General features: G+C 30.1%; 6 protein-coding genes across 7 annotated transcripts; 1 reads left to right on the top strand and 5 right to left on the bottom strand.

Annotated features, from left to right (window-relative positions):
* Positions 1–51: 51 nt before the first annotated feature.
* On the bottom strand, positions 52–4477 carry LOC145749431 (HBS1-like protein). Its single transcript, XM_082565196.1, has 10 exons — positions 3866–4477; positions 3417–3764; positions 3150–3299; positions 2640–2820; positions 2356–2533; positions 2007–2172; positions 1687–1827; positions 1022–1221; positions 582–741; positions 52–423 (listed from the first exon to the last, which is right to left on the bottom strand). The coding sequence occupies exons 1-10, from the start codon at positions 4415–4417 to the stop codon at positions 280–282; spliced, it is 2220 nt and encodes a 739-aa protein (XP_082421322.1). The 5' UTR covers positions 4418–4477; the 3' UTR covers positions 52–279.
* Positions 4478–5001: 524 nt separating this feature from the next.
* LOC145749421 (perilipin-2-like) lies at positions 5002–8669 on the bottom strand. Its single transcript, XM_082565183.1, has 11 exons — positions 8509–8669; positions 7911–8030; positions 7543–7698; positions 7236–7407; positions 7100–7152; positions 6802–6900; positions 6527–6646; positions 6290–6409; positions 5985–6161; positions 5585–5672; positions 5002–5282 (listed from the first exon to the last, which is right to left on the bottom strand). Exons 1-11 carry the CDS (start codon positions 8581–8583, stop codon positions 5236–5238), a joined length of 1227 nt encoding a protein of 408 aa, XP_082421309.1. The 5' UTR covers positions 8584–8669; the 3' UTR covers positions 5002–5235.
* A 408-nt stretch (positions 8670–9077) lies between these two features.
* Positions 9078–11093, bottom strand: LOC145750569 (uncharacterized). Its single transcript, XM_082566635.1, has 7 exons — positions 10954–11093; positions 10604–10870; positions 10275–10493; positions 9977–10111; positions 9673–9831; positions 9340–9540; positions 9078–9238 (listed from the first exon to the last, which is right to left on the bottom strand). Exons 1-6 carry the CDS (start codon positions 11003–11005, stop codon positions 9359–9361), a joined length of 1014 nt encoding a protein of 337 aa, XP_082422761.1. The 5' UTR covers positions 11006–11093; the 3' UTR covers positions 9078–9238; positions 9340–9358.
* Positions 11094–11445: 352 nt separating this feature from the next.
* Positions 11446–16607, bottom strand: LOC145750567 (uncharacterized). The gene is made up of 11 exons (XM_082566634.1): positions 16466–16607; positions 15459–15553; positions 15255–15338; positions 15092–15167; positions 13891–13951; positions 13337–13767; positions 13040–13206; positions 12794–12902; positions 12645–12720; positions 12251–12430; positions 11446–12089 (listed from the first exon to the last, which is right to left on the bottom strand). Exons 1-11 carry the CDS (start codon positions 16555–16557, stop codon positions 12027–12029), a joined length of 1434 nt encoding a protein of 477 aa, XP_082422760.1. The 5' UTR covers positions 16558–16607; the 3' UTR covers positions 11446–12026.
* A 730-nt stretch (positions 16608–17337) lies between these two features.
* Positions 17338–19029, top strand: LOC145750714 (12S rRNA N(4)-cytidine methyltransferase METTL15-like). The gene is made up of 5 exons (XM_082566800.1): positions 17338–17618; positions 17728–17925; positions 18279–18349; positions 18410–18560; positions 18646–19029. The coding sequence occupies exons 1-5, from the start codon at positions 17338–17340 to the stop codon at positions 19010–19012; spliced, it is 1068 nt and encodes a 355-aa protein (XP_082422926.1). The 3' UTR covers positions 19013–19029.
* On the bottom strand, positions 18323–23332 carry LOC145751262 (integrator complex subunit 11-like). 2 transcript variants are annotated; one of them, XM_082567368.1, is made up of 11 exons: positions 23100–23332; positions 22707–22935; positions 22291–22505; positions 21861–22002; positions 21333–21475; positions 20698–20896; positions 20242–20400; positions 19985–20166; positions 19780–19837; positions 19571–19708; positions 18323–19362 (listed from the first exon to the last, which is right to left on the bottom strand). In XM_082567368.1, the coding sequence occupies exons 1-11, from the start codon at positions 23300–23302 to the stop codon at positions 19216–19218; spliced, it is 1815 nt and encodes a 604-aa protein (XP_082423494.1). In that variant the 5' UTR covers positions 23303–23332; the 3' UTR covers positions 18323–19215. The 2 variants fall into 2 exon arrangements, 1 of the variants encoding a protein (XP_082423494.1); XR_014283721.1 differs by lacking the exon at positions 18323–19362 and having other exon boundaries at positions 19687–19708; positions 19981–20166.
* Between the last annotated feature and the right edge of the window lies 1 nt (position 23333).

Genomic DNA, 23333 nt, shown 5'->3' on the forward strand with positions numbered 1-23333 from the left:
GTTATAGTTTACAGTAAAAAACACAACAACTTGTTTTCGTTTGTGTTTGTATTTGCTGAACAAAGCAATCATGCAAAAAAAGCAAATCAAACAATAAATAGCAATAAATAGAATCAACTTGTCACATTTCAATATTAGCAAAATAAACAATTTCTTAACAAAATAGAACTCTTTTCACCAACACAGGTTTGCCCATTACCCAATATATCATTTTTCTACTAAAAAAATTGCAACTATATAGCCTTCTTCACCAAAATTTTACTGTTACCACACATGGGGTTATCTAAGTAACTGGGTTACTACACATGCAGCAATAGTTGAACCGCCATAACGCAAAGTAAAACGGCCCAGTTCTTTTAGTGTAGAGTATTCTTCCAAACAAAGTGGTCTAGTGACTTCAACCTCTACCAAAGCATTTTGCCCCTAAAACAAACAATTAACTTAAAATGCCTTTATTTAAAGTTAACCAAGCAAAAACTGCTTCATACAAAACTTTAATAGCTCATAAATAAAATTAAATTGTAGAGCGAGAAAATACAACATTCCAAAAAAAACAATGTTAAAAAAACAACTTTGCATACTTTGGTAATGAGTTTTGGTTTCTTGGCAACAACTTCACCAGTGCTTTTATGGAGTTTGCTGAGTAATCTTCTGATAATTGCAGGCTCATAAACTGATTTGTAATGCAGTTCAACAGGAAAACCTCTGGTTATTGGTACTTCAATGTTAAAAACTATTATTCTGTGAAAAAAAAAGTTTTAACAAAGTATAAGTTTTAGTAAAGGTGTAAATTGCATATGGCAATAAAATTATCAGATAACTTTCAATTTATAGTTTTAAACTTTTAAATATAAACATTTTATAATTGCATTATTTATTTCATATTGGTCTTATTACTTGCATCAATTTACTTTTACAGTTCTAAAAAGATTATGACCTTTAGATGATCCAAGTTATTTAACAAAAAAATTTTTTTTTAAATTAAAAGTTTACATCTAGATGTTATACATCTGTTACTTACCTTGCTTGTAATCTTGTCACGGCACGAATTGGGTTCTCAATATTACAGACAATACTTCCTGTAGTTACTTTCATCACATCAACTCCATTCAATACAAGAGTTACATGCTCGCCTGCTAAGGCAAACTCTAATCTCTCCCCTCCCTCATTGCTTTCCACTTGTTTTATGAGACCCTTCTCACCAGCTGGCATCACAATCACCTTTAAGACATGATACAATGGTCATAAATTACCCAAAATGCTTGTTTTGTAAAGCAAAATAGATAAGTTAAGGCTGCAACTAATATTTGTGTGTATTAAATTACCTTAACATCTTAAATAATTTTTTTTATTTTTTAACCTATAATTTAAAAAAAAAATATTAACCAGCTTTATTAGACATAAAGAAATTTTTTTATAAGCTGCCATTGGCAGTTTGGGATATTATTAAATGTAATTGCTTAATAATAAAGCTGCTAATTAAGTGCTGGCTCACCAGAAGTTCAAACTGTTTATTGCACTTCACTCAAGGGCGCTACAGAATAAAAGCAGTAGGGATTAAACCCACTACCTCATGTAGTGTTGCAAGTGTTCTGACTACAACACCATGCTGCCAAAATAAACTAGTATACAATGACGGTTAATAAATATTATAACTACTATAATTTATTTTGGATAAACACAAACCTTGGTGTTAGGACACACACCACCCGCTTCAATTTTCCCATTTAAAAACAATCCACTTCCTTGACCTTTAAACACATCATTCACACAAAACCTAAGTGGATGTTCTACCGGCCTTGCTGGTGGTTTAAACTGATCCATTACCTAAAAACAACACATAATTTACAATAAAAAGCTGGATTGTTAAATATACCATAATTTCTTTCTGCAATAAAAACATTTATTTTACATAAGTGTATTTACATTTATAATGAAATAAAGAGCCAGTTAATATAATATGCTAAATACAGTTTTCCCAATATTTTTCAATGATAAATAAATACCTGTAGTAACGAGGGTCCTTTATACCACGATATTAAAGCAGGCTCCTTCGATGGATTTACCAAATTTTCACCCAGCAAACCACTCACTGGAACATAACTTACATCTGACTCCTTAAACCCAGCTTGCTTTAGAAATTGTTTTAGTTTATTTACAATTTCATCAAACCTAAAACAAACAACAAATGTAGAAATAAATGACATACTACAAAAATAAAAAAAACAAAAAAAGCTTGTAAAAAATTACAGATTTACGAGATATCAGCTTTTAATTAAGATCTATTAATTTTAAAAAAGATATCAGCTTTTAATTAAGATCTATTAAAAGAACTAGGTAAAGCCTTAAAGTTACCTTTTTTGTGACCAATCAGCTGTGTCTAGTTTATTTACTGCGACAACAAGTTGGGAGACACCAAGTGATCGAACAAGTAAGGCATGCTCCCTTGTCTGTCCTCCCACACCAAACCCAGCTTCAAATTCTCCTGTGCTTGCACCTACCACTAAAGTGGCTACATCAGCTTGTGATGCACCTAATAAAATTATCAAAGATAAACTTATTCATATAACAATAGTTTAAAAATTGTTATGTAGGATTAAAAAAGTTGTGCAGAAAATTTTTAAAAAAATGTTACCAACCTGTTATCATATTTGGAATAAAATCTCTATGTCCTGGTGCATCCATCAAAGTAATAATTCTATGATCTGTCTCGAACTTGTTCTGGGCAACATCCATAGTGACTCCTCTCATCCGTTCTTCTCCAGTTTCATCCAAGACCCAAGCGAATGCAAATGAAGATTTTCCCATTTTTTTCGACTCCTTAATAATGAATAGAAATCAAAGTTGTTTTAATATTTTAATCAACAAATAATATTGTGCATCATTTTTCATAATTAATTTATGTTTATTTGTAATCAAGTCATATATATAACAGGGCTTGATAAATGACATCTATGTATAAGCCTATATATATACTTTAAATTAAAAAATACAATTTGTGAAAAAAGTTCAAATATTGGTTGCGACCATATTTTAATAAGTGATTTATAGGCAATCATTCAAATAGTTAAAATGCAGCCCAAAAATAAGGCTTAACTCCATTTTTTAATAACAAAAAAAACATCTAATAAATGCTAAATTAGAATTACCTGTTCATATTTGTGAATAACTCTTTTTGATACCATTCCTTTTTGAAACAAAATATGACCCATCATAGTGGATTTACCAGCATCCACATGACCAATAACAACCATGCTTATTTGCTTCTTTTCACTTTTTTCCCTTTTATTATATTCTTTCTAAATATTAAATTTCAGTTATTTAAATTTAAAATTGTAGATACCTTCATGCAATATAAACACAAGTATATTATTACTCTACTGCATAAACAAAATATATATATACCATTTTTTTACCTCATAATTTATTGTTATTTTATTTTTCCCGGGAGTGCCAGGAGTTGAACCCAATTCAGGATTCTCCATTCCTTTTCGGGTGGGTGTAAGTAATAGATTTGTATTCTTGTTAACTTTCAGTAAGTTACTTGTACTTTCACTTATATTTTCATTGTTTAGTTTATTACTTAACTTAGTGTTAGCTTTACTATTAGTTTTTGAGGAAGATGGCATTGAAAATCCAGTTTTAATTGGAGTTCTAGAAGTGGTTTCAACTTTTTTTACAGTTGCAGTTTCTGTCATGGTGTCTTTTTGGAAATCTCTGCTTTTGTTTTCTGATGTTGTTGTTACAATTAAGGTAGTTGCACTCTGAAAAAAAATATTACATAAGAAAATAGTATTTTAGTTTGAGTGTAAATGCTGGTAAAAAATGAGTGTAAATGCTGGCAAATTTACCAAACAAAATTTACCTTGTTAAAAGTTCCCCTTTGCTTTGGTCTTGAAAAAAAATCTTTTGCTTTCTTCTCTTCAGACTGCACTTTGTCATTTTTACTATTTTGTTCTTTCGTTGTTGTTGACTCTGTGATACTGTCAGTGGAACTTAACTTTAATTTCTGTGGCACATTCAATAAATAATTCAATGCTTTTTCAGCATCGAGATCATACATTAGAGCAGCCTTTTTCATCAAGTCTTCAGAATAATTTTCTCCGACAACATCTCGGATTAATTCAATGCAAGCATTTATCTTGTCAGAGTCGTGTGTGATGTTTGAGAATGCAACACCTGGTGGTGAATTTGTTAATTTCTCCTCTTCCTCCTCCAGCCAAACATCTTCTTCAAGGGGAGCCTCTGTTGGCATGAAGGTCCCGAATTGATTTCCGCAGCTGGATCTTGGGTACGAATATTGAGCAATTGTTCCTGGGGATACTCCGTAATTGTCCTCGAATGATTGTCCATAGACATCATCTTCGTCGTCATACTCAAAACTTTTAGCATTGCGAATAGTTCTATGACGAGCCATAACAAGGCAAAATTATTTAAATGTTACACACAATTTTACACATATTATTTTTACAATCCTTAAAACTAAAAAACAAAGTATATTATGGTTTATATATTAAAAATTCACAACAGTCTGACATTACACAGATAAAACAAGCACTTTCTGACTTTTAGATTAAGGTCACACTTTTTTAATATTTCTAGTCCCACAGATTAAGTTTTTGTTTTAAAGGAAAAAAATTAATGTACCATTTACCGGCACATTATTTCGTGCGTTATTACTTCAAAATTCAATTTTAAATTCAACATTTAACTGTTAGATTGTTAATTTATCCAGCCCAGTCGACAGAAACAAAAAGAACAAAATTTTCGCTCACTTAACTAAAGCATAGCCTGGCGGGTATTACCCGGTCAGAACAACATGTCACAATTGTTCTTGTGTGACGTATGCGGTTCATTACTGCTAGCTAACGGATAAAAAAAGAAAAGTGAAATCCTCATCCCCTTTATACAATGTCATTAAAAAAAACGCTTATACCTAATAAAACAGATTTCTTTAATCAAAACCTGGTGACGTAAACATTAAAAAACAATCTATTTTTCATCTCAAATATCTTTATTTTATTTACAGTTTAGCAAAAGTATTTTATTGAACACATATACAAGTGAAGCATTTTACAAATATCAAAAAAGGATTTAGTTGAAAACGTTTAGTTACCATCATTGAATAAATTGTTATTTAGTCCACCATTTTAAATAAAAAGAAAAATTTTACTTGTTTAAAAATTTAGCATTACAACAAAATACACAATATTAATATTTTACAATCAATTTTATTCATCCTTGTTTGAGATGGTGTACGACCGGAGGCCTGTTTTCAATATCTAAAAATACAACAATTTTAACCAATTTCGAGTTACATCTGTTTTGCAAAGGGTCATTTACTAAAAATTAACATTTAAAATTGAAACAGCAAAAAAAGCTATTTAACACATGCGCCTCGCTTCAAATAGGGAAATTACAATTAATCTGTTGTGGAATTATCAACTTTGTCTGAGTAATCTAAAAATGCCAAATGTTTTTACTAAAAATACACTTTTTATAAGCACTAATTAAATTGTGAAAAAATGCACAAGTGTTTAATTAACTGCAAAGCACCACTACAAGTTAATTATGCACTACACACCATCATCATTTCGAGCACGCTCGTACAACTGGGCTTCAATTTCCTCCATTAAAACCCCACCCAGTGGATCAATATCCATGGTTGGTGCCTAAACCATTGATGCATGGGTTAGTGTGAAAAAAATCACAAAATCAGGCACAAAATTATGTTGCAGAGCGGAAATTTAAAATCATTAGGTCAAGTATACAACCCTGACTTGTTACAAAGTGAAAAAGTTATTCTCTGTTAACACCATAGTGCCAAAACAACTTAAAAAGTTAAAAATAACTTCTTAGTCCTATGTCTAAAAACTACTTCACCGTCTTAATATATTGTTCATGCACCAAATTGATAAATCAGAGTGTGTTAATTCACTTTAAAGCAAAAAGCCATGCAACTTGTTTATTCAATTCATACTTACAACCCAGTTCAAAGGAGGCTTGTCGGCCATCTTGTCCAAAATGCTAAGCAAATTTTCTTCGATGAATTTCAGTTTGGGTTGTAGAGTCTCCATAACAGTAGCAGAAAGTTGAGCAAGGGATTTTTTGTTCGCAAAAGTTTGGTACAATTCCTCGGTTGTTTGTTTAGCTTTTCTTGCCTTGATAAAAAATAAAAAAAATTGAGTCACACAAGTTTAGGGTAAAACTAATTAGACTTAAAACGGTAATTTTTAATTTAGTTAACACCTATATATTTTGTTTGAATATCAAAAAGTAAGTGTTTTACCTTTTCTAACAGAGATTCCAAATGAGCATGGTTGCTAATGTAACCAACCAAGTTAACACAGGAGTTGTTCAACTGCTTAGTCAGATTTAATGCATGCACCAAAACTTTTTCCTCAAGTTGCTAAAATCAAAAAAAAAAGTTTAATGTAAAGGAAAAAAGTATACCAACATATAAAAAACATTTTAAAATTTTAAAATTAATTTTTTTGTCAAACAAAAATTTAAAAAAAAAATTTACTTTATTGACTGTTTCCGATGCTGAATGAAGATTGCTCATAGCCAATCCAACTCCTCCCCTAAATTTCTCGTTAGCTGCAGTCATAATTCCAGTGGATTTTTCATTTTGAGCATACTTAATCTGTATTAATGAATGCAGTACATGGTTTAATTTTTGAACTTTAATTTTTAATAATCAATGCCTCAAATAAAATTAAAAAATGTGTTTATTGAACAATTTTTTCAAGCACAAATTTTTGTTTTTTCAAGAAGGCCTATTTAATAATATTAACTTACCAAATCAACTGTGTGTGTCAGTTTGCTTATGGCTTCTTTGCTTCTAGCACTAACTCCAGACCAATGTTGCATTGCTTTTCTGTAAGACCTTTGTCGAACCTTATAATTAAAAATAAGAAAAGTTTAATGAGACACTTTAGTAGCACACTTTTAAATAACTCATTTATATATAATATTTTTATGAATTTAGTTGACATTTTAATAAAATTTACCAATGCAGCAATAAACCTCTTTATCTATTTTAATAAAAAATTACATTATTTTTAATATTATGGCACAATAAAATAGAAACTTATACCTTGTTGGAGATTTCCCTTAGTCTTTCAGTTGGTTGTTTAGGAGAACTGCTTCCTAAAATTAAAAAGTTCAAGTTTAACTGGAATTAGAACCAAAAATTTCTTTTTTATAGTTTTGAAAAGTAAAAAATATTTTACTTGAAAAATCATTTTCCTCCTCTTCGTCGCTGGAGGAGAAGTCCTCATCATCATCAAACACATTATCATCCTTTGGAAAATAGTAATCGACATAGTTTTCGGTTGCACACAAAGCATTTTCCATCTTTTCATTCAACAAACTGGTTGCACTTTGTCGAGTTCGCTCATAAATCTAAAAAATATGTTAAAAATAAGCATATATATAAAAATATTTATAGACTTTAAAATCGAAAGTAGTATATTGAATTGTGAATCAAACATATATTCTACCATAATCAGTATAAAAACACTTGTTCTACACAAATACCTCGACTGGATCTTTCTTGATCAATGGCACCTTATCTTCCAGCTTATCAAGGCCTTTGTTGGCGTAACTGTTAACAGTACTTCCAAATCGGTCAACCACTGGTTTAGATGTCACCAAGGCAATGTTTGCTGCTGTTGTTGTTAAAGTTTCAGCAGCCTGCAAATTTACTTTTTACTTTAAATTTAAACACAATTTTTTTAGGGGCACATACTTTAAGGAAATAAATTGAGGATAGTAGGTTTCCTTTTTTAAGTTTATAGTTAAACTAAATTTAGTATGTTCAATACATTAATAATAAAGATCATTTTAATGTTTTACAACAATATAAACATTTACAACAAGGTTTAAATTTAACTTAAGCTACAGACCTCCAGATATGGAGTAAGTGTTGGATAAGTCTTCTTGGCACTTGAGTAGTAAGATTGCATTGTGTTCCAAGTAGACAATACAACAGGAATGTTGGCAACTCGTTGCAAAGCATTACCATTCTGTGAATTAATCATAAAAATGTAAAACAGTAGTTTTAATATTTTGTATATATATATATATATTTCAAGCCTAAGTTAATCAAATAAATTTAAGACCCCCAATAAACATATATTTGTATATATATCTTTATCTTTATCCTCGATGTGGAAAGGCCGAATGACCTAAACATAGAGTAACATGAGTAACTCCGACCCAGTCTCGAGTTGCCTTTAGCAGTTTGGGTTATTATATAGATTATAATTGCCCAGTAGGGCGCTACAGAATAAGAGCAGTGGGATTGAACCCACGACCTCATGTTGGTGTAGCGAGTGTTCCTACCACTACACTAAGCTGTCGGAATAAAATATGCTGGTATAAAATACTATTTGTAAGATCATTGTGCTAGGGGGTTTAAAATTTTAATGTCTGAATGTTAAGCAGCATGTAAGTAACCAAGCAAAATTATGGTGATTAATGGTTTAATTATCTATAACTTACCTCGTCACAGTGATTTTCAAACCCACAAATATTTTCCTCAGACATTTTGTAACCCATCGTTGAAACCTCGGACATGATATATTTCACGTAAACCTCTTATAACAAAACTAAAGTTTAAAACAAAATTTTCGAAAAACTAAAAACAGTAATATAAAAAGTTATTTATAAAAATATGCATTTTTTATTTTAAACAGTTAAAACTGCCGCAGATACTGGTTTTTAATCAATATTAAAAATATCATGAGACTAACGACACTTTTAGACGTTAACTACACTGAACTTTGTACTTCGAAATATGTTTGCGCTTGTGCAATTTCGATCTTACAACTGCTTGAATTATTATTGATTGTGTAATATTCTACGTGACTAACAGTCATGCGCTGGACTTTAGACTCTTGTCGTTATGACGTCACCTCAAAAAAAAAAAAAACAGCTGTGTTTCATCTTAACTTATCCTCAACCCGGAAAGGCCGGTTTTACTTTTATGCTAAATTTTATAATTACTAAACCAACTTGTATTACTAAACCAAAATGTAGCAGCTGGATTATGTTATTTTTATATTAATTTTTGTTAAATGGCTTGAGCAACGATTTATTTGCTAAGCAAAAAAAGGCGGTTATGATATACAAGCATTTTATTTGCCAAAAAACAACACTTAATTATATCATTTTTAGCTGAATCTGCAGAAAAGAAATATCAGGGTCGTATTTTCGCTGCTGGAAAGCATTTCTGCAAAAAAATACATTTCTCATTTGACTATCTACAAGATAAGAAAGAAATCAGATAACAAAGTATTAGAAGTTAACAAAACGTTAATTTGCCCAACTTACAGCAAGTTAAACAAACTTATTATTTCCTTTCTCCTCTGACCCTGTGTTGATTGGGATAATAATAATTAGGTCTATATGTGGGAAGTCTGTTAGGCCTTGGTCGGTAAATGGGCCTTGTTGGTCTTGATGGTCTTGATGGTCTGTAAGGCCTATACGGCCTCGTAGGTCTATACGGCCTGTAGCTTGGGTATCGAGTTCCCCCTATTTCAAAAAAATACATAGGGGTGAAGCACAAATTGAATTTTTACAAAATCTTTTTTTTATCTAAAAAAAATCGCCAATAACTAATAGAAAAATGTTGATAAATAGTATTTAATTTCATAGGTTTCCTACCACTTGTTGGTCCAATTGGGGAACAATAATCAAATCGCCCTCGTCCCATCAGGCAGGTACATCGCATTTTCTCACCGAAGTGCCGACTGTCTACCGTAAATTGCTCATTCATGCCAACAAATTGTCCCGTGGATTGATCGCAGCAAGGTATGTCAGTTGCTTATAAAAGAGATTTAAATTTTGAAGTTAATTTTAATCTATATAACATTAAAATATTCATAAATTAACAAAAATCCTTTTGTATATTTTACGATTGTAATTTTTGAAGAAAAATAACACATTTTGTGATTTTAAAATCTGATACCTGAGCACCGCATGACCCCATATTCACAAGAACAGTTGTACGATCCTTCAATCGTTCTATCCTCATTCATAAATTTTCTGCGGGTGTAATGAGCTCCATTCTTATATGCCTCGTCATTCCAAGAATCGTAACAACCTAAAACATTATTTAATTAATAAAAGATATAATCATTTAAAAAATCTCAACATTAAATTAATTATTTTAACACATTTTAAGATTTTTTGTTGTTCTTTCACGACAAAATACAAACTCTAAGCGAAAACACATTAGCATTAATAAAATCAGAAACAAGCTTTACCGGTTGGGTATTGACGTGCCTTCTCCCAGTTTATATCAGGTGCTGGTGGTGTTGTACAACCCGCTGGCCTACATACTATAGCAAGTACCCCAGAGCTCATTTCGCACTGACAGTTTTCCCTTTTCATTTGTCCGTGGGCTTCAGGGGTAAGTCGCAAAAACTTGGCTCCTTTATCAACCATGATGTTCCGACGTTTGTCGTAACATTTCTCTGGACTTACTAAAATTGTTGCATCGATTGTTTGATTAAAACATTGAAATCCTTTTGAATTCAAGTTAAAAAAAAAATTGAATTTAAGTTGAAAACATTTTACGAACAATACCACCGACCTGGAATAACAGGTTCGCCCGGTTCGGTCACATTTGTTGTTCCGACCTCGCCGCCAATAATTTCATCATCGTCGTCTTCAACTGACCCACCCGGTGTTTGCTGTCCGCCGGAAGTTGAGAAACTGATACCCTCTTTTGTGCACGTAATTTGTGCGCAGCCACGACCAACGCAATTGCAGTCGTAGATCGAGCCATCAGCTTTAACACTGCGAAAATGGTATCCCCCTCGGTAGTAAACCCCGCGTGCAGTACACGTTTCTGTCATTCCTAAAAAACGACGACATATTTATTTTTGATTAATAACACACCTTTATCAAATGTAAACTAATAGTGATGCCACGTCCCCTTACCTTGAACATTGACAAAAAGAAAGCTTAAAAGGACAAAAAAACAAAGCATCATTTTAGTTAACAGTTGACTTCGTAAATTTGAAGTCGATAAAAAATGAAGCCTAAAACGAAAAAAACAAATTTTATAATCTTTTAAAAACTTCAGCTTTTATTAAACACTTATCATCTTAAAAAAACCTATATTTATACAAAGCTGGCCTTTTTCCTTTCACTAGACCTTAACCGTTGATCAATTATATTTGCAACTAAGCAATTTTTCGCACAGCGGTTTTCATTTAATGACTTCTTATAATTCTTATGATTATTTGTGCCACTTAATGTGCTATGATCCATGCACATCTGAATAGGTTAAGTAAAGACTAGGTAAACTAATTCTTTGATTTCTCTACAAAATAGTCTTTGCAGGCTACTTAAGAGTTTAATTTCTTTCAAGTTGTTGTTTTAAAACTGTAAGATGTTTTGACTGTTCCCTCTGGATTGGCCAATTCAAAACAATTAAACACAAAGTAGGTCAGTCAGCAATTTTAAAAGAACCATAAAACAACTTTGGTTTTAGGTATTTTTAAATTGCCTCAAAACTTATGCAAAATATTTTAATACAATTTAGCAAACATGTGCAACACCATAGCAATTCACAGTAATACAAGCCTAAAAGGGCAATAGGTAAATACTTAAGACATAACAACCAAGGTAAAAATATACAGAAAAAACATTGCAAAAAAACATTCGACATTACACAAACTTTCCAACTAGGAAGTAATATAAAATCAAGAAATTGATTAGGGGCAATATTGCCATTTTAACTTAAAATATTGACTTAAAAACAAATAAATTGAATTTCCAATACAGGGAAAATTTTACCAAAAATTTCCGGTATTTCAAAAAAATACCCACAATAATGACAATTTAGCGATTTGTTAAAGACCTCTAGTAGCAGCAAATAAAAAACAAGACGACAACACTTTAAATTTAATAAAAAAAAACTAGGTAAAATTTAAGTAAAACATTAAAAAGCAAAAAAAAAGTGTTTATTTTTGAGCCCATTAAATAATAAAATTAAGTAACACTAAACATTATGAAAAATTCAACGAGTTATTAGTTTTCTTGCATACAATTAATCTTGGACTTCTTTTGCCCTGCGCCGAAAACAAAAAATGTGTGAAAACTGCAGTATTTATGCTATTTTATCTTATATTTAAAAAAGGGAAAGCATTTTAAAATAGTTAAATAATTTGGTTTAAAAAATATCTCTCTAGTGAAAAATATAAACTAAAAGGGAACAAAAAATTAAAGTTACCTGCAAATTATGATTGTTTAAATTGTTATTGGTCCTACTGGGAATCTTTTGGGTTGGGGCAGACATACATCTTTTATAAGGTTCTTTATCATTACAAAAATTTCCAGGCTTAATCCCAATAGGTTTAAATGGATCGCATATAACTTGGATGGGGATTTTTCTACGCCGGTCTTTAACAGGCTAAGTTAAAATGTAAATGTATTTTAGTAATATGTGATGGGGTGGCACAGGATTTAGACAATAAATATAGATTTGTAGCAAAGGCACAATAATGAAGTAGTAAAATTTATCATAGCTATAAGGGTAAAATATAAATAACTTTTTACAGTAAATGTTCATAGGAGGGATATAAAGCCCTTTATATATCAATAAAATTTTCAATAAACTGACAAACCTTTAGATTGTGTTTTTGAAAAATTTCGCCAATATTTATGCTTTGTTCTTTAAGCTGTTGCTTTTTTCTATAACTCCTGTGTAAACAAAAAATGATTTTATTTTTTATCATGTAAATATACTATTTATCCACAATATCAATAAGTTTACTGGGTTGAAGTAGTATTTCTAATCCCACATAAATCCCCATCATTCAAAGGCTTAGCCAATCCAAGTGCAGACATTTGTGTCACGATTTTGTCTTCTGGATTATTCCATTCTAAACAAAAAAATATATAAAAAATAACTATTAAAAGAAGTTAAAAGTTTTTTATTTTTGTAACAAAAATACTTATAATTATAATATAATCTTTACTTGTTCTTTTTGTTGTAAATTTTTATTTTAAAGAATATTACCATTTGTTTTTATTTGTTCATCAGCTTTTTTATCATAATCTTCGCTGTTTAGATTTTCTAATGCTAATTTAGGCACAAATGGACTCGTTAATTTTCGTTTTGTATTATTTTTTTTCTTAAAATTTCGAGCTTGTTTCTTTTTTGCTTTCGGCAATTGTAGTTTAACTCTAATAATAAATATGCAAAATATAATTTAAAGAAATTATTAAGGTAATGTAAAAAAATATAATTAACAATTACAAAGCTATTTTTCATTAACAAATATAGAAGTGTTTTGTTATTTTTTAAACAACCTACTTATTGTTTTGCTCATCAACAATCTCTGAACTATTTTTTGGACAAGATTCCAAAATGTCTGAAATGTTGAAATCAAATTCATCTAAATCATTTTCTTGCTCCGTTATACCACTCATCAATAAACCAGTGCCATCACATAAAGCAATATCAATGGTCACTTTTGGCTTAGGTGGTTCAGTAATTTGTGTAGTGCACAGTTCTTCTTTATATATTTCAGGCAGTTTAACCAATTCGTCTGGTATATATTTAACCATTTCTGGTTCTAATTGTTTGGATGGTGTTTTGACCATGTGCTTGAGAATGGATCGAACAGCAAATTGACGTATATCGTCGTTTGGATTAAATTGAGATCGACTTGATAGAATATTTTTCTGATGTTGTTCATAATCTCGTGATGTCATTTCAGAGACGGGGCGTCGTAAGAGTAAACACTTTAAAAATAAAAAGAATAATGTAATATGCTACTAGAACATGTAAAATAGTTACACAAAAGGTTCTTTAAAATATTTGGTAAAGTACTAAAAATAATTTTTATAATAATTATAAGTTTTTACATTATTTAGATCAGTTGCATATTCATTATAAACTTCATCCATATAGTCTGGTGTAGTACATCTTAAAAAACAAAAAATGTAAGTTATAGAAATAAGAACAAACAAAAATTTTTAAGTTAAAACAACTAAGTGGAAAGTGGACAAAGGATTAGGTTTAGAAATTTAATTAACCTTTTTTTAAACGCCACCACTAATAAAACAAAAAACTTTATTGATTTCGTTTACTCATCCTCTTTTCTAAGGCCATTGTTAGGTAAAGTCGATTTTTTGTTTGATTTACAATTAAGTTTTGTGAGAACCCTTGAAAAGCGAATGTGTTCAAAATAAAAGTAACAAAAATAAAAGAACAATAGATACAGTCCTTCATAAAACAAATCCCATAATAAAGCAAAATTTTAAAGTATTTCAAATCCAATTTTTGTGAAAAAATTAAATATTTATTTCATTATCATCACAAAAGCAAATTTAATTAAAAAACTATTGCCAAAGTATAATTAAAATAACATTTTTTTATCACAATCAAAGTAATAATAAAACATTACAAAAAGGATTAATACATTATCAATAATTAAAACTTTATATGTCCTTGATGTTACTTAACATTAGGTTTGTAAAAGGCTTAGCATAAAGAACTTGAAGTTATATCAAGCTTAAGTGAGCATTTTGATTGTTGTTGACAAAAGACAAGTGTGTATTATTGAAACAGTTAAGTGAAAAATCCAAAGGCCTTTTTTGATATTAAATGTAGACACACCAGATAACATTTATAACACATTTAAACAAAAAGCAGGCTAGAATGTCAATCAAAGGTCCAGACAATTGTAAAATTAGCCACTCCAAGGATTTCGAGTATGCCTTAAACAAAGTGGCATCGTCATAACAGTAACATTACACTGGAGATATCTTTATAACAAATCATTCGAAACCCAAATATATATACAATTTCACAGATCAATTCAAACCAACAGACCAGGGTAATCAAACAATTTTAAAAATTATCTACAACAATTAAAAGATTCTGCACAATAGCTTAATATACGTCATTATTAAATATTGTTTCAATTGCTATTCTAGTATAAGGTATAATATGACACTTACTAGAGCGACCACTTTGACTTAGGCTATACATAATAAAGTGATTACAATAGGGTTTAAAGATACAAAGCTTTTATATATCATTTAATACATGTTTGTGAATTACCTGTTTTGTTCTGTTGTATTCTCATTTGTATTTGAAATTGAATATTGTTTTATTTGGGTGCATTTTTCGCCAGCAACTTAAAAGAAAATATTAACTAATAAAATTTAAATGCAGAGAAAAAACAAACACAAAAATTTTCTGTTGTTCTTTTTTAAAAGCAAACCTTTCATATTTGTTAGAGAAGGAGTACTTGCGATGGAGGATTTGGGTCTTCCTCTCAAATGGTCTGATCTCCGCTCCACCTTACCTTAAAATAGAAAATCAATAGAATTTAAAAAAAAGATTATCAAATTATTATCTGCTTTACCTAGTATCAATTATTTTATGTTATGAAAGTTCTGGTTTAACTACAGTAATAATTTATTACCTAAAGGTAGGCATGTTTTCGGTCGCTGAAATTTTTTTTGAAAACTTATACTTTTTCCGAATCCATTTGAGTAATGTCGATCTGTTGGGGTGGCCCTTAAAAAAAAATATGTTGATATTTTACTATAAAAAATGTTACATTTTTTACCTTAAACTATTTGTTTTGTATATATTTAAATAGACAGTTTTTATTATTCTATATATATATTACAAATATTTACCAACGAAAATGTTCCAATAAAACCCAATCAAAAATAAATAAAAAGTAAAATCTGTAGTTTCACAAAAATTATAACAAAAATGTTTTATAATTTAAAAAAAAAAAACATTTTAATTTTTTCTTTAACCCATATATATATATATATGACTTATATTTAAAAATATAAAGCTTTTAACTGTTTATTAATATAAGCTGTGTTCCATTATCCTTATCCAATAAAATATACCGCCAAACCATACACTTCATAGAAAATGCTATTAAAATAAACAATACAATACAATAAAATAACTGACAAATCTAACATTGAATTTAATAATAAACATTGTTTTTACAGTGTATTGTGTTTGATATTATCACAACAATGGCTTGACAAAAATGTTGTGCTTTTACATTACATAAAAAAATTTTAAAGAATAGAGATTATTACAAAACATGACATGATTTTTATATAAACAAAAATGTTTAACTATTGTTCATGTCAAAATACCAATGAATTTAATCCAGAATAATTCATATTTTAAAATATTTAAAATGTAATTAAATAACAAAAAGTTAATATCAAATCGCAACTTTTATATAAAAAAATCGCAACTTTTATACAAATATTGTTTAAAAACACGCAACATATATAATAAGTTTGAAAACATATAACAGTTTAAAAATTATATACTTGATTAATTACAAAAAAACTGCTAAACAACTTAATTTTGGATTTTTTAGGCCAAATCGTATTGATATATCAGTACCTTAATATAAAAAAAATATTAAATAAAATCAAAAAAAAATACCAGTAACATTGTTCCATAACTGATGTTATTGGAGGGTTGGCACTAATTTTAGTGTAAGCAAACACAGGAGTGCGTGGTGTTATTGAAGACATAGTCAATCTTATTTTATTGGAATTACATATTCAGTTTATTAAAAAGGCTTTTATCTAAAACGTAAATCAGTTTAATAAACATTTCTCACCAAAAGCATAAAAGTGCACAATTATTAAAAGTTTCCCAACACACTAAATATTTAACAACCTGTAAGTCAAACATAAAATTATATAAGCATAAATTAATGTCAATTTTTTTAAACCTACTGTAATGTACGCAAATAACTTAACGCTGGGCTAGCTGCAATCGCCCGATAACTGGCGAAATTTAAAAAACCTTGACAATTTTTAAGACGAAATAAAAACTTGCATTTTTTAATGTAAAAATATAATTAAATGGAGCCATATTGTTTAGATATTTTTTAATACATAAGTTACCTATTAAATTAAATACATTTCATCTACTTTGATTCGAAGTGAACTCGCTGCATGACAACAAAATTGAATTTTGTTTCGTACGGGAAGATCCCAATGTTAGTACTACGACAGAAGACATAACCGTTCAGGCCTTGATAATTTTTGTAATATTAATGCATGAACGCTATAGTACTAAAAATGCACAATATAGTTGTTATTTTACTAAATTAAACTGTTACCTTAACAAAACAATTTCTTTAATGAAAGTAAATGATTTTTAACCTAACAAATATATTCGTGGCACGTGTCACGCTTACAAGTATAACACGTGCATACATGTTATGACTGTAATTTCAAAACAACTTAATATCAGCTTAAAAAGTTTTGAAGCTTGCTATATATTTTCCTGAAGCTGGTGAAACTATGCGACCCTTTTTGTACAATTGCACAACTTGCTACAACATATTATCACACACATTTGCAACACTTTTAAACAAGACAGCACCTCTTCACATTCCAGTTTTACTTGAAGAAACATTACATGGGTTAAAAATACAAAAGAATGCTCTAATACTTGATCTTACCTTTGGTTCTGGGGGTCATACTAGAGAAATACTAAATCGCTACCCTAGCTGCCATGTTATAGCTTTGGATAGAGATCAACGGGCACTTGATATTGCCAAAGAAATGTTGCAAAAACCTAAGTAAGTGTGTCACTTTAGTTGATGTTTTTTAAAAAACAATATACATACCTTCCTACATTAATATTAATAAAATTTGTCAGTTTTGGTATTTTAACATGCCTTACTTTAGATATAAAGAAAGATTAACACCAATATTGGGGAAGTTCTCAGAGGGGGAAAATTTGTTAAAAAATGCTGGTTTTAAGGAAAAGAGCATTACTCAAGTCATCCTGGATGCTGGATGTTCATCGATGCAGTTCGATGAACCAGAACGTGGGTTTTCGCTTTCGAAAGATGGCCCACTTGACATGAGAATGGATGGAAACAGGTTTATTTTAATAAAAAAAAACAATTTTTCATTGGTATGGTAATTACAAAACACTAGGCTTCACTGAATGAGGTCCTGGGTTTGATCCTGCATCATCTCATACTGTAGCACCCTTGGGTAAGGTGCTATAAACGTGTATGAACTCCTGCTAAGCCAGCACCTAATCAGCAGCTCAATTTTCAGGCAATTATAATCTATAATCTCTCAAACTGCCAAAAGCAGTTCAAGACAGGGTTGGGTAACAGATGTTAATCTATGTTTAGGTCGTGAAGTGAATCTTCTTACATTGAAGATAAATAAACATAATAAAAAAAAATTATCCCGAACATTTCTATATTTTGTTTTTTATTTAGAGACGCAGATCAAGTAACAGCAGCTGACGTGGTTAATAATTTAAATGTGGAGGATCTTAGTCTTATATTGTGTAAGTAGTAAGTGTACTGTTAACATTTAAAAAAGAAATAAATCTTTAAAAAATATGCAGACAAATATGGGGATGAAAATAAATCTAAACAAATTGCACAAAGTATTTTCGAGAATCGTCCTTTTTATACAACAAAAGAATTAGCTGAGGCAGTTGGAAATGCTTTCTCCTATAGCTCGCATATGATTCGAACAGATTCTCTTGGAAGAAGGTATAAAAAAAATCAACAACATTTTTTTTGTTATTTTGTATTATAATCGTTAACCTATGTTTTAACAAAAGTTGAATTTTTATAGGTGCCATGCTGCTACAAAGACATTTTTGGCTTTAAGAATTTATGTAAATGATGAAATGAATGAACTTTACAAGGGAATTAAACTGGCAGAAAAATACCTAAGTGATGAAGGCCGTATTGCTGCTATAACTTTTAACCCATTAGAGGATAGAATAGTTAAAAAAGCACTTGCAGGGATTGATATATCACAGCCTGTCGGTAAGACAATTCGTGAAAAAGCAAGGTCGAATATACAACAAAGTAATGAAAATCCGGCTTGGAAATCATATAAGAAAAAACTTTACATGCCAACAGAAGAGGAAGTGTTAAACAATGCACGATCACGATCTGCAAAACTTAGAATAGCTGTGCGCTGTAGATCACATTAAACTTTGTATTCTTGCAAAAGTATTTTTATGATTTTAATCTAATCGTTTCTCACAGTGTTTTCCATATGATTCAAAATGTGATTTTCCAATTAGACCATAAGAGATTGCTTTAGCAGGTAAATTGTACAGTACTGGTAAGCATGTGAATTTAAAAATTTACCAAGGTTTAGAACCGATTTTTTTTCTTGTAAAAAACAAAGTTTTCAGGTAGTCTGAACAGGTAGACCAGCCTTCAGTAGATCCATGATGTAGTTGCCAAGTTCTTCATCTTGCAACGACCAGGAAACTAAAACTTGAATGTTGTCTGTATCTACATCTTCATCAACGATTGGTTTTGCTTTTAATAAAACCTAAAACAAAATAGGAATATTTAAAAACAGTATATAAGTTTAAAATTGAAGCCAATGTACTAGCTAAGCAGATAAAAAATTCTTAATAAATAAAAATATAGAAAAACACATATTGTAACATCTATAAATTTGGGTAAACAAGTTAATAAAGGCAATAGTAAAAATAATTTTACCATTTTTTGGAAATCAAATAAATTTCAACACTTACAGAATCTATCAAAATATTATTATCACCAGTTGTGCTGACATTATGGGTTCTCAACGTCTTTTTTAAATATTGTTGTAGTTGGGACATTGCATTTAAACGATTTATGCTTTGGATGTCAACAGTAGATGTAAACCTTAACTAGGTAAAAACAAAAAAATAAGACGAAGAGTTTTAAAAAGATTTTATTTAAATGTTTATCGTAATTTTACCTCGTGTTTTGTTAGTCCTAGTTCTTCAATGGCTTCATCTTGGTCGACAATTTTTAAACTACAAAAATTATAAAAAATAAATTTACAAAACAAATTCATAAAATAATTATTAAGCAAAATAAAATTTAATTTAATACTCTACAAATTTATAAAGTGACACAAAATATTAAAAAAGTATTTTAATATACTTAAAAAAGATACCTACTTATTTCCTTTCATTATCACTGCTCCATGAATAGTTTTAAGTCGTTTTGGGTTCGGCGTGATTCCATAAATTTCCCTGTTCTTCCGCAAAAGCTGCAACGATGCATCTGCAGTGATTGGCGGATTGGTTTGTATGACAACAGTTTCCCCATTGGCTGGTTTATAGCAAGGCAGCAAAAGCTCCTAAAATAAATATAAAACAGAAAATTAACTTTCGAAAAAATTTAAACCTAAACTTGGTACATTAACAAATCTGACCTTGTTAATCTTTGATTGTAGAAAGTCCATCTTGGTTGATTCTCCATGCACAAGCATGACATTATCTGGTTCACACATTCTAATAAGTTGCATGATACCTTTGGCATCTGCATGTGCACTGAAGGACATGTACTGCACTTGCATCTTTATTTCAACCACCTTAAATAAAAAAATAAAAACAGTTTTACTGTAGGTTAGTATATATTAATCGTAACCTGTTTAGGGTTTATAAAACCTTTTATTGCCCAAAAATGGCAATATAAAAAACTGTATAAATATAACTAAGTTCACATTTTTTATTAAAATTCACAAAGCCGAAATTCGTTTAAAAATATACATTGTATAGGTGTTTACTTTAAACTTTTTTTTTTTTTTTTTTTTTTCAAAAAATTAAATAATATTATGTTGGTAAGGGCATTAACTCACATGTACAACAATAAAAAGCCAATATTTAACCTGTCCTGGTTTTAGTTCAATTTTTCTCATTCCTGATAAAATTTTGTTGCCAACTGTACCAGCTACACAATAGCCAGGCATTATAATCATGTTTTTCTCATTGGTGCACCAACGTTTGAATATCTCCAGGGATAAGCCTCCATGTAACATTCCAGGTGTTGCAAATACCACCATTGGCCCTGGATTATCAATGTAAGATCTGACAGAAAAAGATAAAATAATAAAACCATTTAATATAAATTTTTTTCTTACAGGCCCTAACAAACATATATACATATTTATATATTTTTTTTGTTATATTTATTTATCCACGATGTAGAAAGGTCAACTTGATGACCTAAAAATAGAGTAACAGCAGTTGCCCTGACTTAGTTTAGAGTTGCCTTACGCAGTTTGGGATATTATAAATAATAATCACGCGAAAATTAAGCTTCTGATTAAGTGTTGGCTCAGCAAAAGTTTACACTGTTTAATTTGATCAAGGCGCTACAGCATGAGAGCACCAGGAATCGATTACGTGACCCCGAAGTGAAGCCCTTGCTAAAATTTATCTTCTAATAAATCTTAAATCATAGGTATATTTAATGCAATACAGGCTTATTTAAAAACTGTTTAAAAACAAGATTACAACATACCTATTGAATCCTTTAATGTGTTTAAAATCAAACATATTTCTTTCCACGAATGTGTTTTTAATCTTCTGATTGGTCCAGGTAATAAATAACTTGTAGTACTCTGTAGCCTTGTTAGTAAGGCCAGTTGAGAAATAAATAGGAACCTATAAATAAAAAGGGACATATGACATTTTAAGCCTATCACATTTAACAAGTCCAAGTATCTAATGGCAGGGTGAAGTAGTGGTCATAACACTTCTTACCCTAACTGAGGTACTGGGTTCGATCCCTGCTATTCTCATACTGTAGCATTCTTGAGTAAGGAAACTCCTGCTGAACTAGAAATTATAATTTATAATATTCCAAACTGTCAAAGGCAACTTGAGTCTGGGTCGGGGTAATGGTTTTAACTTCATGTTTAGATCGTGAAGTCAACCTTCCCATATAGAAAATAAATATATACAAAAAAATCCTAAAATTTATATTAACATTTTATAGTCTGAGGCTTTCAAATAACTTAGCAAAGAATTTTCTTTATTAAAATTTAACCTTAAGATTCATGCGATCCCAGTATGATTCAAGTAAGATGCAGAGCTCCTGTGCTCGCCCAAGAGCAAACACTGGGATCAGAACTTTTCCTCCATTCTCTACTCTTTCGTGAACTTTCTTGAGAAAATCTCTTTCACGACATCTGGTGATAAATTTTTTGTTTAATAACTTTTTTTATAAAAATTTAATATTTTTTGATTACATAAAGAAAAAGACTTCCATAAAAAAACATGGACGATGTATTAGGTTCCCAAATAACTAATATAAATTGCTTATATGCAAAATTCTATCTGTTATAATTAACAATTGATTTTCACAAAAATATTAACAAAACAACAATAAATGTACAACTAATTCCAGAATTGGCCCCAATTTAAATTTAAATTCATAAATTACTATACTTATTCAATACAAGAATGCATTTCTTTACCTTTTTGAATCTCTTATTGTTGTTGCATATGTAGATTCAGTAATAAGCAAACTAGGTCTACATTTATCCACCCACGCTGCACCCAAGTGACGATCTGGTGTCATGTTATAATCTCCAGTATACAGAACTGAGTCCGATCCTACTTTCATGTAAAACATGGCAGCCCCTAACACATGGCCAGCATAATATGCTTTAATTTCAAGTTCATCATCAACCTAAAAATCAAAAATATTTAATATATACTTTTAAAAATCTAAAACTAAGTAATGCAATTTTTATTAACAAGTTTGCTATACTGGTATTATATTAGTACTTGTCTGAATGTTACATTCTAATTGTTTAAAGAAGCAGGGTTAAGAAATGAAAAAAAAATTTTTCTTGAACAAATAGACCTTAAACAAAATTAGTTAACTTACATGGACTGTTTGATGTAGGTTGACGGGAACCACCTTTTTCATACAATCCTTAATCATTTGCGAGGTAAAAAAATCAGTTTCTCCTTTTCTATCCACTGTGATTTTGCGATAATCTTCGAGCAATATCGGACAGATCGCTTTTGTCGGATGGGTCATGTAAATAGGGCCATCAAATCCAACCATTTCTGACATATAAGGCAATGCCCCACAGTGGTCCAAGTGAAAATGACTTCAAAAAAAATTAAAATATAGACAATAAAATATTTTAAATAAAAAGATTAAAAGCGATCGTCAAAGTTGAAGGTAAACTACAAAAACTAATATTTTAAGAAAGAATATATATACCATGTCCAGACCAAGTAATTATAATGGTTAGTGTTAAGTAATTTTCACCTTATAATAACACAGTCAATATGCTCTGTCAGTTTTCCATTTCCACCAGTGATATAATTAAAATAAGGAAATCTTCTTTCATCATTAAATCCCATATGCATACCACAATCCAGCATAATATTTTTGCCACCCAAACTCACAAGAATACAACTGCGACCAACATCCTGCCCCGCTCCTAATGGGACTATCCTAATATCAGGCATTATTTAAATTGTGCAAACAAGTATCCTACTT

The sequence above is a fragment of the Corella eumyota genome, chromosome 4, assembly GCF_963082875.1.
Source record: "Corella eumyota chromosome 4, kaCorEumy4.1, whole genome shotgun sequence".
NCBI classification, from domain to species: Eukaryota; Metazoa; Chordata; class Ascidiacea; order Phlebobranchia; family Corellidae; genus Corella; species Corella eumyota.